The following is a 12,655-nucleotide window of genomic DNA, read 5'->3' on the forward strand; positions in this document are numbered from 1 at the left end:
GTGAACAACATTCTCCAGGAGGTAGGCGTATCAATATCCAAATCTACCATAAAGAGAAGAGTGAATGAAAGTAAATACAGAGGGTTCACTGCATGGTGCAAGCCACTCATAAGCCTCAAGAATAAAAAGGCTAGATTGGACTTTGCTAAAAAACATCTAAAAAAGCCAGCACAGTTCTGGAAGAACATTCTTTGGACAGATGAAACTAAGATCAACCTCTACCAGAATGATGGAAAGAAAAAAGTATGGCAAAGGTGTGGTACAGCTCATAATCCAAAGCATACCACATCATCTGTAAAACATGGCAGAGACAGTGTGATGGCTTGGGCATGCATGGCTGCCAATGGCACTGGGTCACTAGTGTTTATTGATGTGACACAGGACAGAAGCAGCCGGATGAATTCTGAGGTATTCAGAGACATACTGTGTGCTCAAATCCAGCCAAACTGATTAGTCGGCGTTTCATAATACAGATGGACAATGACCCAAAACAAAGCCAAAGCAACCCAGGAGTTTATTAAAGCAAAGAAGTGGAATATTCTTGAATAGCCAAGTCAGTCACCTGAGCTCAACACAATTGAGCATGCATTTCACTTGTTAAAGACTAAACTTCAGACAGAAAGGCTCACAAACAAACAGCAACTGAAAACCGCTGCAGTAAAGGCCTGGCAGAGCATTAAAAAGGAGGAAACACAGCGTCTGGTGATGTCCATGAGTTCAAGACTTCAGGCAGTCATTGCCAACAAAGGGTTTTCAACCAAGTATTAGAAATGAACATTTTTATTTACAATTATTTAATTTGTCCAATTACTTTTGAGCCCCTGAAATGAAAGGATTGGTGTTTAAAAAATGCTTTAGTTCCTCACATTTTTATACAATCATTTTGTTCAACCCACTGAATTAAAGCTGATCGTCTGAACTTCAACTGCATTTGAATTGTTTTGTTCACAATTCATTGTGGTAATGTACAAAACCAAAATTAGAAAAATGTCTGTTCAAATATTTATGGACCTAACTGTATGAGACAGAAACCTGAGAGGGAAGGTTTAAAGCCTTTAAGTCAAACAGCAGCTCCCTGGGTGTTGCAGTATTTATTGATCCCTTGTGACCAGGGAGCTTGTAGCACCCAACAAAATTCACAGGCTTTTACTTTCATGCAGGAAGATAAAGAAACTATTTTGTTAATGCAGGAGTGCATTTGGTACAGTGGGTTACGCTTACTACCTTTGTTCACGCATTCATCTTCTGAGGGTCAAGTAATCAAACTGATTTGTTTATATTTTGGCAAACACCCAACTAAATGCAATTAGAAAATAGCAGGGCAGGTAGAAACAGACAGACAATGCACACCTTTAATTTGAACTAATAACCATACAATCATTTGCTCAGAACGCCAACTTTAAGAGTTTCCTTCAACAAAAAGAAAACAAGATTCTCCGTAATTGTGGAGAGCAACCTTAGGTTGAGGCTTCTCATTCAGGTCTGAATACCAAACCCTGAGGAAGTGTGATTTTATACACAGGAGTTTAAATTTATTTCAAAATTACAGACAAACAGTCTGTAAATAAATGAGCTTCAGTCAAAACAACTGAAATCTAGACTTCGAACTAAAAATCAAAGCTGATGTTAAAAACACAGGATTTCTCTCTTTAAACCATTTCCAAAACATCCTTTACATAAAAGGGAAAGTACAAAAAAAAAAAAGCGGTCAGTTTTCTCTCACTAACAACTGATCGGAGGTGACCAAGAAACTCCCGATTTGTACCCAGTTGGCAGAGAGGGTATGATGATTTTAACATAAGATATTAATAAAAGCCAACCCTGACCACCAGCAGCACCACCCCATGAACCAAAATCAAGTACCGACTCCTGTTGTGTGTTCCAATTTACTAATTGGTACAGTGCATCATCACAGGGAAGAAACATTTGTGATAACAGCAAGAATCAGGGAACACAACTCCTTTATCTACCTGTTTGCCTTAAAGCCCCAACACCTGACTAATGTTTCTGATTTATATATACACACACACAAAAAAAAAAAAATCTTTTAAACACAGGTCAAATTTATTTTGTGGGATAATCCTGATATCTTAAATATATTTTAAAAAGGTGCACCAATTGAATTTTCCCCAATTAATGACTTTCAAATACCATGAGGGTGAGTCAAAAGTTTTTTTTTTATTTTGCATTGTATATTGCAAATAGGTGCCACAAAAACACATTTCTCCATCATCTCCATTTCGTCCAATGCAAAATAGCCCCGCCTCTTACCGAGGGTCAGACTCGTAACATTTTTCATTTGACTCACCCTCGTACATGAAGCTAGCCAATTGGTGAAAGTCTGACCTCAGATCAAGTCCAACATTTTCAGAAAATCTGTCAATCATTGCACCTTTACACAAATACAAAATGTATTCTTAAACAGGACCATGAATGGAAAAGTCGAGTGCCTTTGCAGCCTTCACAGGTCAACCCATTTCTCGTCCGTGAGCAGGACATGGTCATCTTCCCATTTTTTTGATAGCTTGTCTTTATTCTCCAAACAAGTCCAAATAACGGCGAAACACTTTGGAATACAAAAACCATTACAAATTGTGAATTAAACGACTCGCCGCACTTCAAAAAACCTCTTCAAGTAGTAAATTTGTCCCAGGGTCATGGCCACCAGCACCAGCGCCTCAAAGAAAGACCAGAGCACCACACGACTGTTCGTGTTGTCATTGACTGGAGGGACAAAAGAAAAACGTGTTAAACTTGACACACACTTAAATCCTCGACTGCAACATCAACACACTCCACTACTAAATGTATTCCAACGACAAGATATTCCGGGGATCTTACTTGCTCGGTGTATCCTCTCACGGACCTCCATGTACTCCTGCTCGTGTTTGACGGCTGTCATAGCCACAGCCAGCTCATTAATCATCTCCTCCAGTTTGTTTTGGTACGCTGTAATAGAACAGAGCATGATGACAACATGCTTAATGCAACAGGAGCATGCATGACCAAGCAGAGAGCAGTGAGGAAATCACATTCACATGGATGGGGTTAAATGCCTGAGCTGTTTTTTGCTCGTCAACACACACTGAGATTAGTCCGTCTTGTACCTTTTTTTTTTTTTTTGGAAAGCTACTGTGTGCATGTCCAAAAATCTTGGAGACAAAACACACTTGAGATAAGGATCCAAACTCCACTTCCAAAACAAAATGTTAAGTCCAATTAGCTGTACTGTAAGGTGAATGCACACTGCACAAATGTGGCATGTGGTACTGAAAGGGCTTGAATGTGTTGTTTGACTTGAGCAATAGTTAATGGAAGACTAATGCAAAAGTACACAAAGCTTTCCATGCAGCCCAATTAAACCTACCATCCCAGGTGCCACCACCAACTGAGGGAGAGGAAGAAAGCAGGAAAGAGAGGAAGAAAGATGAAATGAAAAGAATGACAGGATGAAATTAAGGAAAAATGACGAGATGTATTGACTGACATTCAACAATGTACACAAGTCATGCACTATGCTCACCATCTATACACAATTATGATAAAAAGGATTCAGAAGCATTTTAACTGCACACAGTGACATATTACATCTCAAACAACCATTCGACACAGTTATGTATATATAGTATATAAAAAAAATAAAAATAGTGTCATCACTGCATAGCCATACCCTCGGTCTCCATTCCGTCGCCCTTTGGCGTCTCGCCGATATCGATAGTGAACATGACGATCTTGGGGGTCATGGTGGACATCTTATTGCTGAAGCAGAACTTGTAAATGCCATCCATGTGTGCAGCCACAGAGTACTTCCCACTAGACTCTCGGTCTCCTTTATAGATCTGCTTCCCGTCTGGACCTGTGATCTGTCAAGCGAACAAGGTTAACATCATACCACTGTCAAATAGGGCAGTTACAGTGCCACAATTAGTCATGGTGTAATACCAGATGGTTATATCACCACTGACTTTCAAATGCAAAAGAAATGCTCTGCCATTCAGAGATCATGAGTTTGAAATCCTGATGAGCAAAATTGGCCATGCCCTGTAGGTAGGGGGAATGGCATCATTTCCTTCCCCTATCAGAACATGTGCCAATGGTATGTGTGAGTTCATGTATCTGGGCTCACGCTAGCTGCTCGCACGTCCGCAAATTGCGAAGTTTTATTCCAATTTGCGAAAAGAAAATCATCTGTATTCGCATTTTATGCGAAAGTCATTTAAAGTTTAAGCAAAATCCATCAAACAATTGCGATTTCTCAAGATGAACAGTACCTTTCGTGTCTATCTTCGATGTTTTGATTTATAACCAACGCCCCCAAGTTTCGAAGATTCTTATTGGTTGACCGCAAATTACGTCTTCCAATAGCAGCGCATAGACATATAAACATAGACGCCGCCTTCTGCGTAGAATCATACGTCATCCTCGCCGCCATATTGGATGTGGCAAAGTGGAGATTCTTCAACCGTCTCTGGTATAGCGTCTAGACAGTAGCCGAGAATAAAGATGCCTCATTCATGTGCTGCGTTTAACTGTACCAACAGGTTTACCGTCCAAACGAGATCACATGGGATTACCTTTCACAGGTGAGACTGGAAAAATACTCTTCAATACTGTTCCTTCAGTCTTCAGTTTCCCAGCTCATCTCCACCGGGTAGGTGTATAGTTATAAGCAGTGAGAATTAGATAATACAGTGCCACACTATGATGAACGTTTTTGAACGTATGATGAATGTTTTTAACCTTTCTGAATGTGAAGGAATCAGTGATGTATTTTGTTTTGGCATGACGTTAGAACCTGGCCGAACTCAGTTTGGCAGTCATTCAGAATATTGACGGGTATTTCGCACACTATTTATAACCATCACATTGAAAGTTATATGTGTTGTTTTGATGCCTGTTTGTTTCCCAAATATATACGTGTGTCTTAATGGGTGAATAAAAGGCATCGAGTTAATTATTGTAGAAAGGGGCTTTATGAAGTTCAGTCCATTTACTTGCATTGGTTTACGGGGAAGATTTGCCACATCCAATATGGCGGACACTCTGACGTATCCCAGCAACGGGCCACCAGCTCAATGCGGCGTCTAGGTTTATATGTCTATGTAGCAGCGGACCTTACATATAAAATGATCAATTTCCGAGTTGCGCTGATAATGTCGGCAATTCTCGCTCATTAGATTATAGCGAGGTTTGTTTAAAATAAATTATCCGACTTTACGTATGACAAACTTATCTAAAAAGTGAGATAACATATTAGAATGTTCTGTTAGCTTTCTCAGCTAGGGATAAAAACACGATATAACCATTCTTTGGAAGAACTCACAGATGAACCAGGATATATCGACCAAGTGTACCTTGTTTTCAGAGCGTTTTGACGCACATGGTTCAAAGTTTTGACTGCAAGTGTTTCATTTGAGAAATTAATGGTGAATATCATTATATTTGGGTTATTAGATTAATTTATAAGAAACAACCATTGATTTTAACTCCCTGAGCTCCCTTCATCCTACCCATAAAGACACCCCCCTCCCCCTAAACACACACACACGCAGATCCCAATTATACACACATCTCAATAATGAAAACACACACACACACACACACACACACGGCAATACCAGTGGTTGAGATGTTAAAATAGAATTTTGAAAGAAAATAAATAAATAAATAAATAAAATTAATTTAGCAAGGACAGCCACTGATATTGGTCAAGTCAGACACTGATGTTGGCCAGGCCAACTTGGCCAGTTCAAATTTAAACATGACCCATAGGTGTGATAAATCCCTGATAGAGTTAGAAGCCACTCACCATGCAGTTATGTTACACAACCAGTCAGCATACTACAGAGGGTGACTAAGGGCTAAAAGGTGCATAGATGGCAAACAATGCAAAGCACATCACACCAGATGTTAGATTTCTCATCTCATCATCTCTAGCCGCTTTATCCTGTTCTACAGGGTCACAGGCAAGCTGGAGCCTATCCCAGCTGACTACGGGCGAAAGGCGGGGTACACCCTGGACAAGTCGCCAGGTCATCACAGGGCTGACACATAGACACAGACAACCATTCACACTCACATTCACACCTACGGTCAATTTAGAGTCACCAGTTAACCTAACCTGCATGTCTTTGGACTGTGGGGGAAACCGGAGCACCCGGAGGAAACATGCAAACTCCACAAAGAAAGGCTTTCGCCGGCCACGGGGCTCGAACCCGGACCTTCTTGCTGAGGCGACAGCGCTAACCACTACACCACCGTGCCACCATGTTAGATATAATTATAATGAAAAATATGGACTCCGTAAACCAGATTAAGCGGGTTAAACACACAATTTCATTACATATATACAGTTGATGAAATGATCAAAATAAGAGGATTCAAGAATAAATAAGCATGCTATGAACATAAATCAAGAACATGGAAAGACAAAGGCAGGAAACAAGCTTGCAAACACTATTGAAACACCAACAATAATTCATTTTTCAATATTATGTCAGTGCAAGAAATATTTAGAAGTATAACATATCTTGCTAAAAAAAATACTTTGCTAAAAAGAAAATTGTTCTTTTAGCATTTCTTGCTAAGCGAAATTGCAAATTGCTAAAGAAAAATTTGAGTCTTTAGCACTTTTCGCTAAAACAATTTGGGTCCTAGAGTGAGCATAGTGTATGTGGAAGATGGCAGACAGCAGTTTCCTCAGAATGTTGGATAGCTTCACATGTTTTGGAGGAAGCACATGGCAGACCTAACTGGTGGGTAGGAATTAGCAGAAACTAAATTAGTGAGAAAACAGGCAAACTGGAAACACACACACACCCAACCCCTTCTTACTGTCCTATCAACTAAGGAAAAGAAACCCCAACTTTTTGTGTGTGTGGTATCACTTCAAAGATCCTGAACCTGTCCCAGATGTTCCTTGTATTGAAGGTGTGGCTTTTCCAGGGCTGTAAAAACATGACCCACTTTAACCAAACGGTATGGAGTACTGGATTATCATCACGTGAGAGTAATTACTAAAGGAGCTGTTTTCTGTAAGGGTTTCAAAAAAAAAAAAAAAAACCACCCACACCACTAGATGTACTAACTAATATTTGTATTTAATTTTTTTCAAGGTCCGGTTTCCATCAAATCCTGCGCTTTGATTGGCTGGTGAGCGGGTCCGTATCCTACGATACGGACCCCAGTTATGGACCTCTGGCGACTCGCTCGTTCGCAACAAACATAGTAGCATTTTTTGTCAACATTTATCTTTTTTTTATAAGATTTATTTATAAGATTATCAAAAATCTTATACATTTTTGCCAGCATTTCTCAGGAGAATAACATTAATTTTACAGCATGGATAGTGATAACGACAGTCTTTACAGCGAAAGCGAATTTTACTACCCTGAGGAAGAAATAAAAGAAAAAAACATTTCAGGAGAAAGCTAAAAACCTGTAACTATTGCTAACGCCGAGCAAAAACATGGCTGAATCCTGAATGACTCAATTTTGTATAAATAGGGGACTACATAGGCAGAAAAATGGAGGTTTTTTTTTCCTGCCATGGAAGTGCACTTGTATACTGAGGAGGAAGCCATTTGCATTACAGTCGTGAATGAGGATTCAAAATGGCGGCTCGGTTTTCCCTTTCAGGCGCTCTCGTTTTCTGTTAGAATTTGGTTTAAAAAAAAAGATAAATAAATATATTATTTACCAGCTTAAGGTCGGTCTGTGTCGTGAAATACCGTGGCCTCAGCCTTGAATACTGACCTCGGCCCAAAGGGCCTCGGTCAGTCCTTTCAAGAGCTCGGTCATGGTATTTCATGATACGGACCTCCCAGCTGGTAAATAACATTTTACCAGAAGACACGTAAGCACTTTGGTTGATTTTTTTAAACCTGGATTCCTGCGTTAGCAGAATTGGACTGTTGATGCTGATATTTTCCTGGATTTTCCATTCTTCCGAGCTGACTTGTTTTCAAGACACTCACCAGATTTATTCAGCAAAAGGTTTGATAACTCTTTCAGACAAATTCTCTGCAAAGAATGCATGTAGTGTAGGGTATTTTCTGTACACACACTGCAAAACTTCAAGGGCCCTTTGGCAAAATCTGGACAGCTTCCTTTTAGTAAGGTGCTGCCTTAGTTGGGATGGATAGATGTACGTGTTGAATCCGAACAAAAGTACAACTCTGCGTTGCCGTGACTTCCTGTTTCAAAGTCAGATACTCAAAGCCTCCCTTATCCCATAGCTAGCTCTCATTATTATACTAACCCTAATCGATATATTTTTAAAGTTACTTTTAAGATGCCCACAAGATACTAAAATCACAATTTTCTCATGCTAATTACCGTTCTCAATCAAGAAGTTATTGTCCTGCTAGCTAATGACCTTAAAGTCCCCATAAAACAGCTTGAGTGCTGCAGTTTAATTCCATATGTCGATTCATTTACGACACACTACACCCTCGCTGAATCGACAGCAGCTTTAATTAGAGCTTTTATTTCCAGCTGTGGAGGATCTCTCATTGCCATCTTCACCCACACCTATCCATCCACTTTCCAGAGGGTGAAATCCCAGATGACAAGAGAAGTCAAGTCAAAAGTTTGTTTGTATAACGCTTTTAACAGACATTGTCGCAAAGCAGCTTTACAGAAAATTAAAGCCTTTAAACATGCGCTAATTTTATCCCCAACGAGCAAGCCTGTGGTGATGGTGGCAAGGGAAACACTCCATCAGATGACATGAGGAAGAAACCTTGAGAGGAACCAGACTCAAAAGGGAACCCATCCTCATTTGGGTGATGACAGATAGCATGATTATAAATAATTTGCTTCTATAACAGTGTCCTATATAGTCAAAGTCTAACTGTGTAACCAGGAACTTCATTATAGTTTTAGCATGAAGTCTTTTTTTTTTTTTTTGAAGTTATCAAATGTTCATGTGAGTTTTGGAGTTATGCCATATATAATTTGTTGAGAAAGTTATATTACTGATTACCTCTTAATCCATGGGTGCAAGTATAAAATTTTCAAAAACCTGAAAAGTCTGACAAAGTCAGATGTGCATGGCGCAGTCATGCGGGGGGTGAGCCCCCCCTTCGGGCTCGAAAAAATGTTTTAATTACAAGTTAAAATGGTTGTCTCTCATGCAAACATTTATAATGTTAATAGTTATAAGATTTGGATATTCACATCAAATGTTTAATACATTTCATCAAGTCATCTGAAATAATATTTCAAGTACAGTACAAGGCTTGATATTTCAAAACATCTAGCAACTACTAATTTAAATGTTGAAACAACCATTTTTAATATGCTTTTGCTGTGATACCTTTTTTTACAATATATACACAGCTTGAGTTAAAATTAGGGGCCACATGTCTTGATGTCCTCAGAAACTCCTGGATTTTAGCAAATAAGATTCAGCTTTTTCCATATACAAAAATATCTATATTTTATAATCCATTACTGACTACAAATGAGTTTTCAACCTAACAACCACATTAGAAAAGATGATAAAGCTTTATCATCTATCTTGATATCTACCTACCTTGATAGTCTTTGAACAGCAGTCACAATACGCAACTCCCGGTTGTCTCAGCCATATTCCCCATTTGTCACAGTTTTTGTCACACTCGCTTAACCATTCCCATCTCCATTTATTTCTAGAGGTCTTTTCTAATTCTTTTGTATTGGAGCCTTCCGATAAAAACTTCATTTTGACATATTTTGATCAGCAGCCAGAGGCAAAGCACGTGGATCTGTCGCAAGGGAGGGAAGCGAAATAAGGCTTATTATAAAAGCTGAAGTTTCATTGGACGGCAGTTAACAGTGAGCCAATCAAAAGCACCGTTCTAACTTGCACCAAAAGAAACGGCGACACATGGGAATAGCTGTGTTGATTTGGTCGAACAACATGCTACGTGCGTGAAACATGATAAATCACACATGTATAACACCGTGAAACAACGGGCTAGTCAGAACCGCTCGTCGGAGAGCGGCGTATAAATTGAATGAGGTTTGTGGCGAAGATGAGATGAAAAGATTTGTCTCGTGCAGAGACTGTACTGCGGTAACCCGGTAATACGCTGAGAGTGAGACAATGAGAGGGCCACCCCCCCGAAAATCTCAACGGATTTACACGATTTGGAAAAATGACTTTTTCAGAACCAAAAAACCGGAGCTTCAGGCACATGCCGGAAAACTTGCACCCATGTTAATCGCATTCTCAAATCAGCCTGAAGTAGAGGCATTCCAGATATCTGGAAGTTCTTTCAAAATTAACTATGTTTGCTGCTAATGTGCTGCTACTCCAGAGCAAGACACACCTCCGGGGGGCGGGAAATACACACCCCATGCCCCTTTTCCATCAAATCAGTTCCAGGGCTGGTTCAGGGCCAGTGCTTAGTTTGGAACCGGGTTTTCTGTTTCCACTGACAAAGAACTGGCTCTGGGGCCAGAAAAACCAGTTCCAGGCTAGCACCAGCTCTTTGCTGGACCAGAGGAAAGAACCGCTTACGTCAGCGGGGGGGCGGAGTTGTTAAGACCAACAACAATAGCAAGACAGCGAGAGGGCGCCATTTTTAAATAAGCGACGAGATATCATGGATGCAGTAAAGCAGCAGTCATCCATTATTGTTGGTGGTGTTGCTGCTTCTTCTTCGTGTTATTGCTTCAATGTTCACGCCACGGTTTATGCAAATGCAGCGACGTAACTGATGTATACAGTGACGTAATGACGTGGCTCCCCTTAGCACCCCGAGCTATGGAAAAGCAAACTGGTTCTCAGCTGGCTCGCAAGTTGAACGAGTTGTGAACCAGCACCAGCCCTGGAGCTGATTTGGTGGAAAAGGGGTACCAGAGGACATTTAACAGGACAATCACAAGACTAATACAGGATGAGTCATCAAAAACATTTAACTGTGACAAACTATGAAATTTTGTTCTGGATATACTACTGTGTCATCTTGGCCAATAAAACTAAGGGCGAGGTACAAATAGCTCTGAAACATCAAATTTGACTTCACTTTGATTTTCCCAAAGCAAAGCTAGTCCCATCTAAAAAAGGTTTGATATCAAATTGTACAGACCCAAAGCAACACAAAGAATTCTACACTTATCTGTACATCCTGATTACGAGTTTCTTCAGCGACCATAGAGCATCTGGCACTGCAGAAACTAGCAAGTGTGCTATAAATCAGGAAGTATTACTTATTTTAAACCCTTACTTCAGTTATAAGTTATAACTCACTTTAGAGTCTTTTGTCCACTCTGAATTAGTACTTTGGCTCAGCAGAAATGTTTTTTTTTTTTTTGGTGATCTGAACATCTCACAAGGAACGTAACAGCTGTTAGACATTCACACAGGATCTGGTGATGACTTATCAAGAGAAAAAAAAAACAAACAAACAAAAAGAAAACAATGCCCATTCTAACAAAGCTCATAGATAAATTAGCCATTTTAAGATTTTGAAGGTGAGCTACTGACAGCTGGCTGACAAACACTGGGCTTTGATAAGTTAACTGTCTATAAACTTAAGTATTAAGTGTTGTTTTAAATTTAACCTGTTTGTGTTAGCATGTTAAACAGACTAATAGGCTTAGTATTAAGGTGTGGGCTGCATCCCAAACCGGACTGTTATAATAAGTAGTGTGCCTAAAGAGTGCGGTACTGGACGAAGCCTTTACCAGCGCAAGTGAACGTTACCCTGATATGCTCGTAAATGCTAAGCTGCTCCGCCGATACTCGATCATGTTACAGCATTTTTTCACCGTTAAATCAACGTTTTGTTTAGGTATTTATTGATTTATTTATTTATGTTTACCTCCACGTCGATGTCCAGGAAGCCGCCCTCAGCCACCTCGAACATGAGGCCCATCTTGGTGCCCGAGTTGACTCGCTCGTAAAAACATTCCTCGGCGTGAGCATCAACGCTAACGAAGTAACCGGATGCGGTGGTGCACAGCGCTGCCAGGACAACCGCCACTTCCGAAAAGGTCAACATGGCGACAATTCAGACTTTAACAAAACATACACATGAAAAGGAATTTTAAAAACAGAGTCCGGCTTCGCTCCACTCGAGGAAGTGTAACCCTCGGCGAGCCACGGACATGCAGGGGAGGAGTCACGCACATCACCGAGCTGCCGTGAACGCCTCTGATTGGACAAAACGGACAGCTTCTTCAGTGCCACGTAAAGTTAAACTACGGAACACGCAAGGGGACAAAATTCATACAGGTTCACTGCCCAGGTAGCAGAGACCACTGTTTCAGCCTGAATAAGTGTTTGTTGTTCCTGTGTTGAACTGCATTAGGACACACTTTCCCAGCCCTGATCATGGATAACCCTCCTGTCCTGCACCTTTTAGTGTTTTAATGCCAATTATCTTGTTAATTGGGGCAGCATGGTGGTGTAGTGGTTAGCGCTGTCGCCTCACAGCAAGAAGGTCCTGGGTTCGAGCCCTGTGGCCGGTGAGGGCCTTTCTGTGCAGAGTTTGCATGTTCTCCCCGTGTCCACGTGGGTTTCCTCCAGGTGCTCCGGTTTCCCCCACAGTCCAAAGACATACAGGTTAGGTTAACTGGTGACTCTAAATTGACCGTGAGTGTGAATGGTTGTCTGTGTCTATGTGTCAGGCCTGTGTGATGACCTGGCGACTTGTCCAGGGTG

At 40.6% G+C, this 12,655-nt stretch overlaps 1 protein-coding gene across 2 annotated transcripts; it reads right to left on the minus strand.

Moving 5' to 3' along the window:
- Positions 1 to 1,338: 1,338 nt before the first annotated feature.
- On the minus strand, positions 1,339 to 12,129 carry LOC132872182 (transmembrane emp24 domain-containing protein 2-like). Of its 2 annotated transcripts, XM_060906811.1 has the most exons (5): positions 11,814 to 12,129; positions 3,671 to 3,863; positions 3,368 to 3,388; positions 2,842 to 2,949; positions 1,339 to 2,724 (listed from the first exon to the last, which is right to left on the minus strand). In XM_060906811.1, exons 1-5 carry the CDS (start codon positions 11,991 to 11,993, stop codon positions 2,600 to 2,602), a joined length of 627 nt encoding a protein of 208 aa, XP_060762794.1. In that variant the 5' UTR covers positions 11,994 to 12,129; the 3' UTR covers positions 1,339 to 2,599. The 2 variants fall into 2 exon arrangements, with proteins under 2 accessions (XP_060762794.1, XP_060762795.1); XM_060906812.1 differs by lacking the exon at positions 3,368 to 3,388 and having other exon boundaries at positions 11,814 to 12,127.
- Positions 12,130 to 12,655: the final 526 nt, after the last annotated feature.

This window comes from Neoarius graeffei, chromosome 24, assembly GCF_027579695.1.
Source record: "Neoarius graeffei isolate fNeoGra1 chromosome 24, fNeoGra1.pri, whole genome shotgun sequence".
NCBI lineage: Eukaryota > Metazoa > Chordata > Actinopteri > Siluriformes > Ariidae > Neoarius > Neoarius graeffei.

Excerpts from the sequence above, each read along its gene's own strand:
- LOC132872182 (XM_060906811.1), bottom strand. The coding sequence starts at position 11,993 with ATGTTGACCTTTTCGGAAGTGGCGGTTGTCCTGGCAGCGCTGTGCACC. Across the intron at positions 3,864-11,813 it reads TCCTGGACATCGACGTGGAG|ATCACAGGTCCAGACGGGAA; the intron begins GTAAACATAAAT and ends TTCGCTTGACAG. Across the intron at positions 3,389-3,670 it reads CGACGGAATGGAGACCGAGG|TTGGTGGTGGCACCTGGGAT; the intron begins GTATGGCTATGC and ends CCTCTCCCTCAG.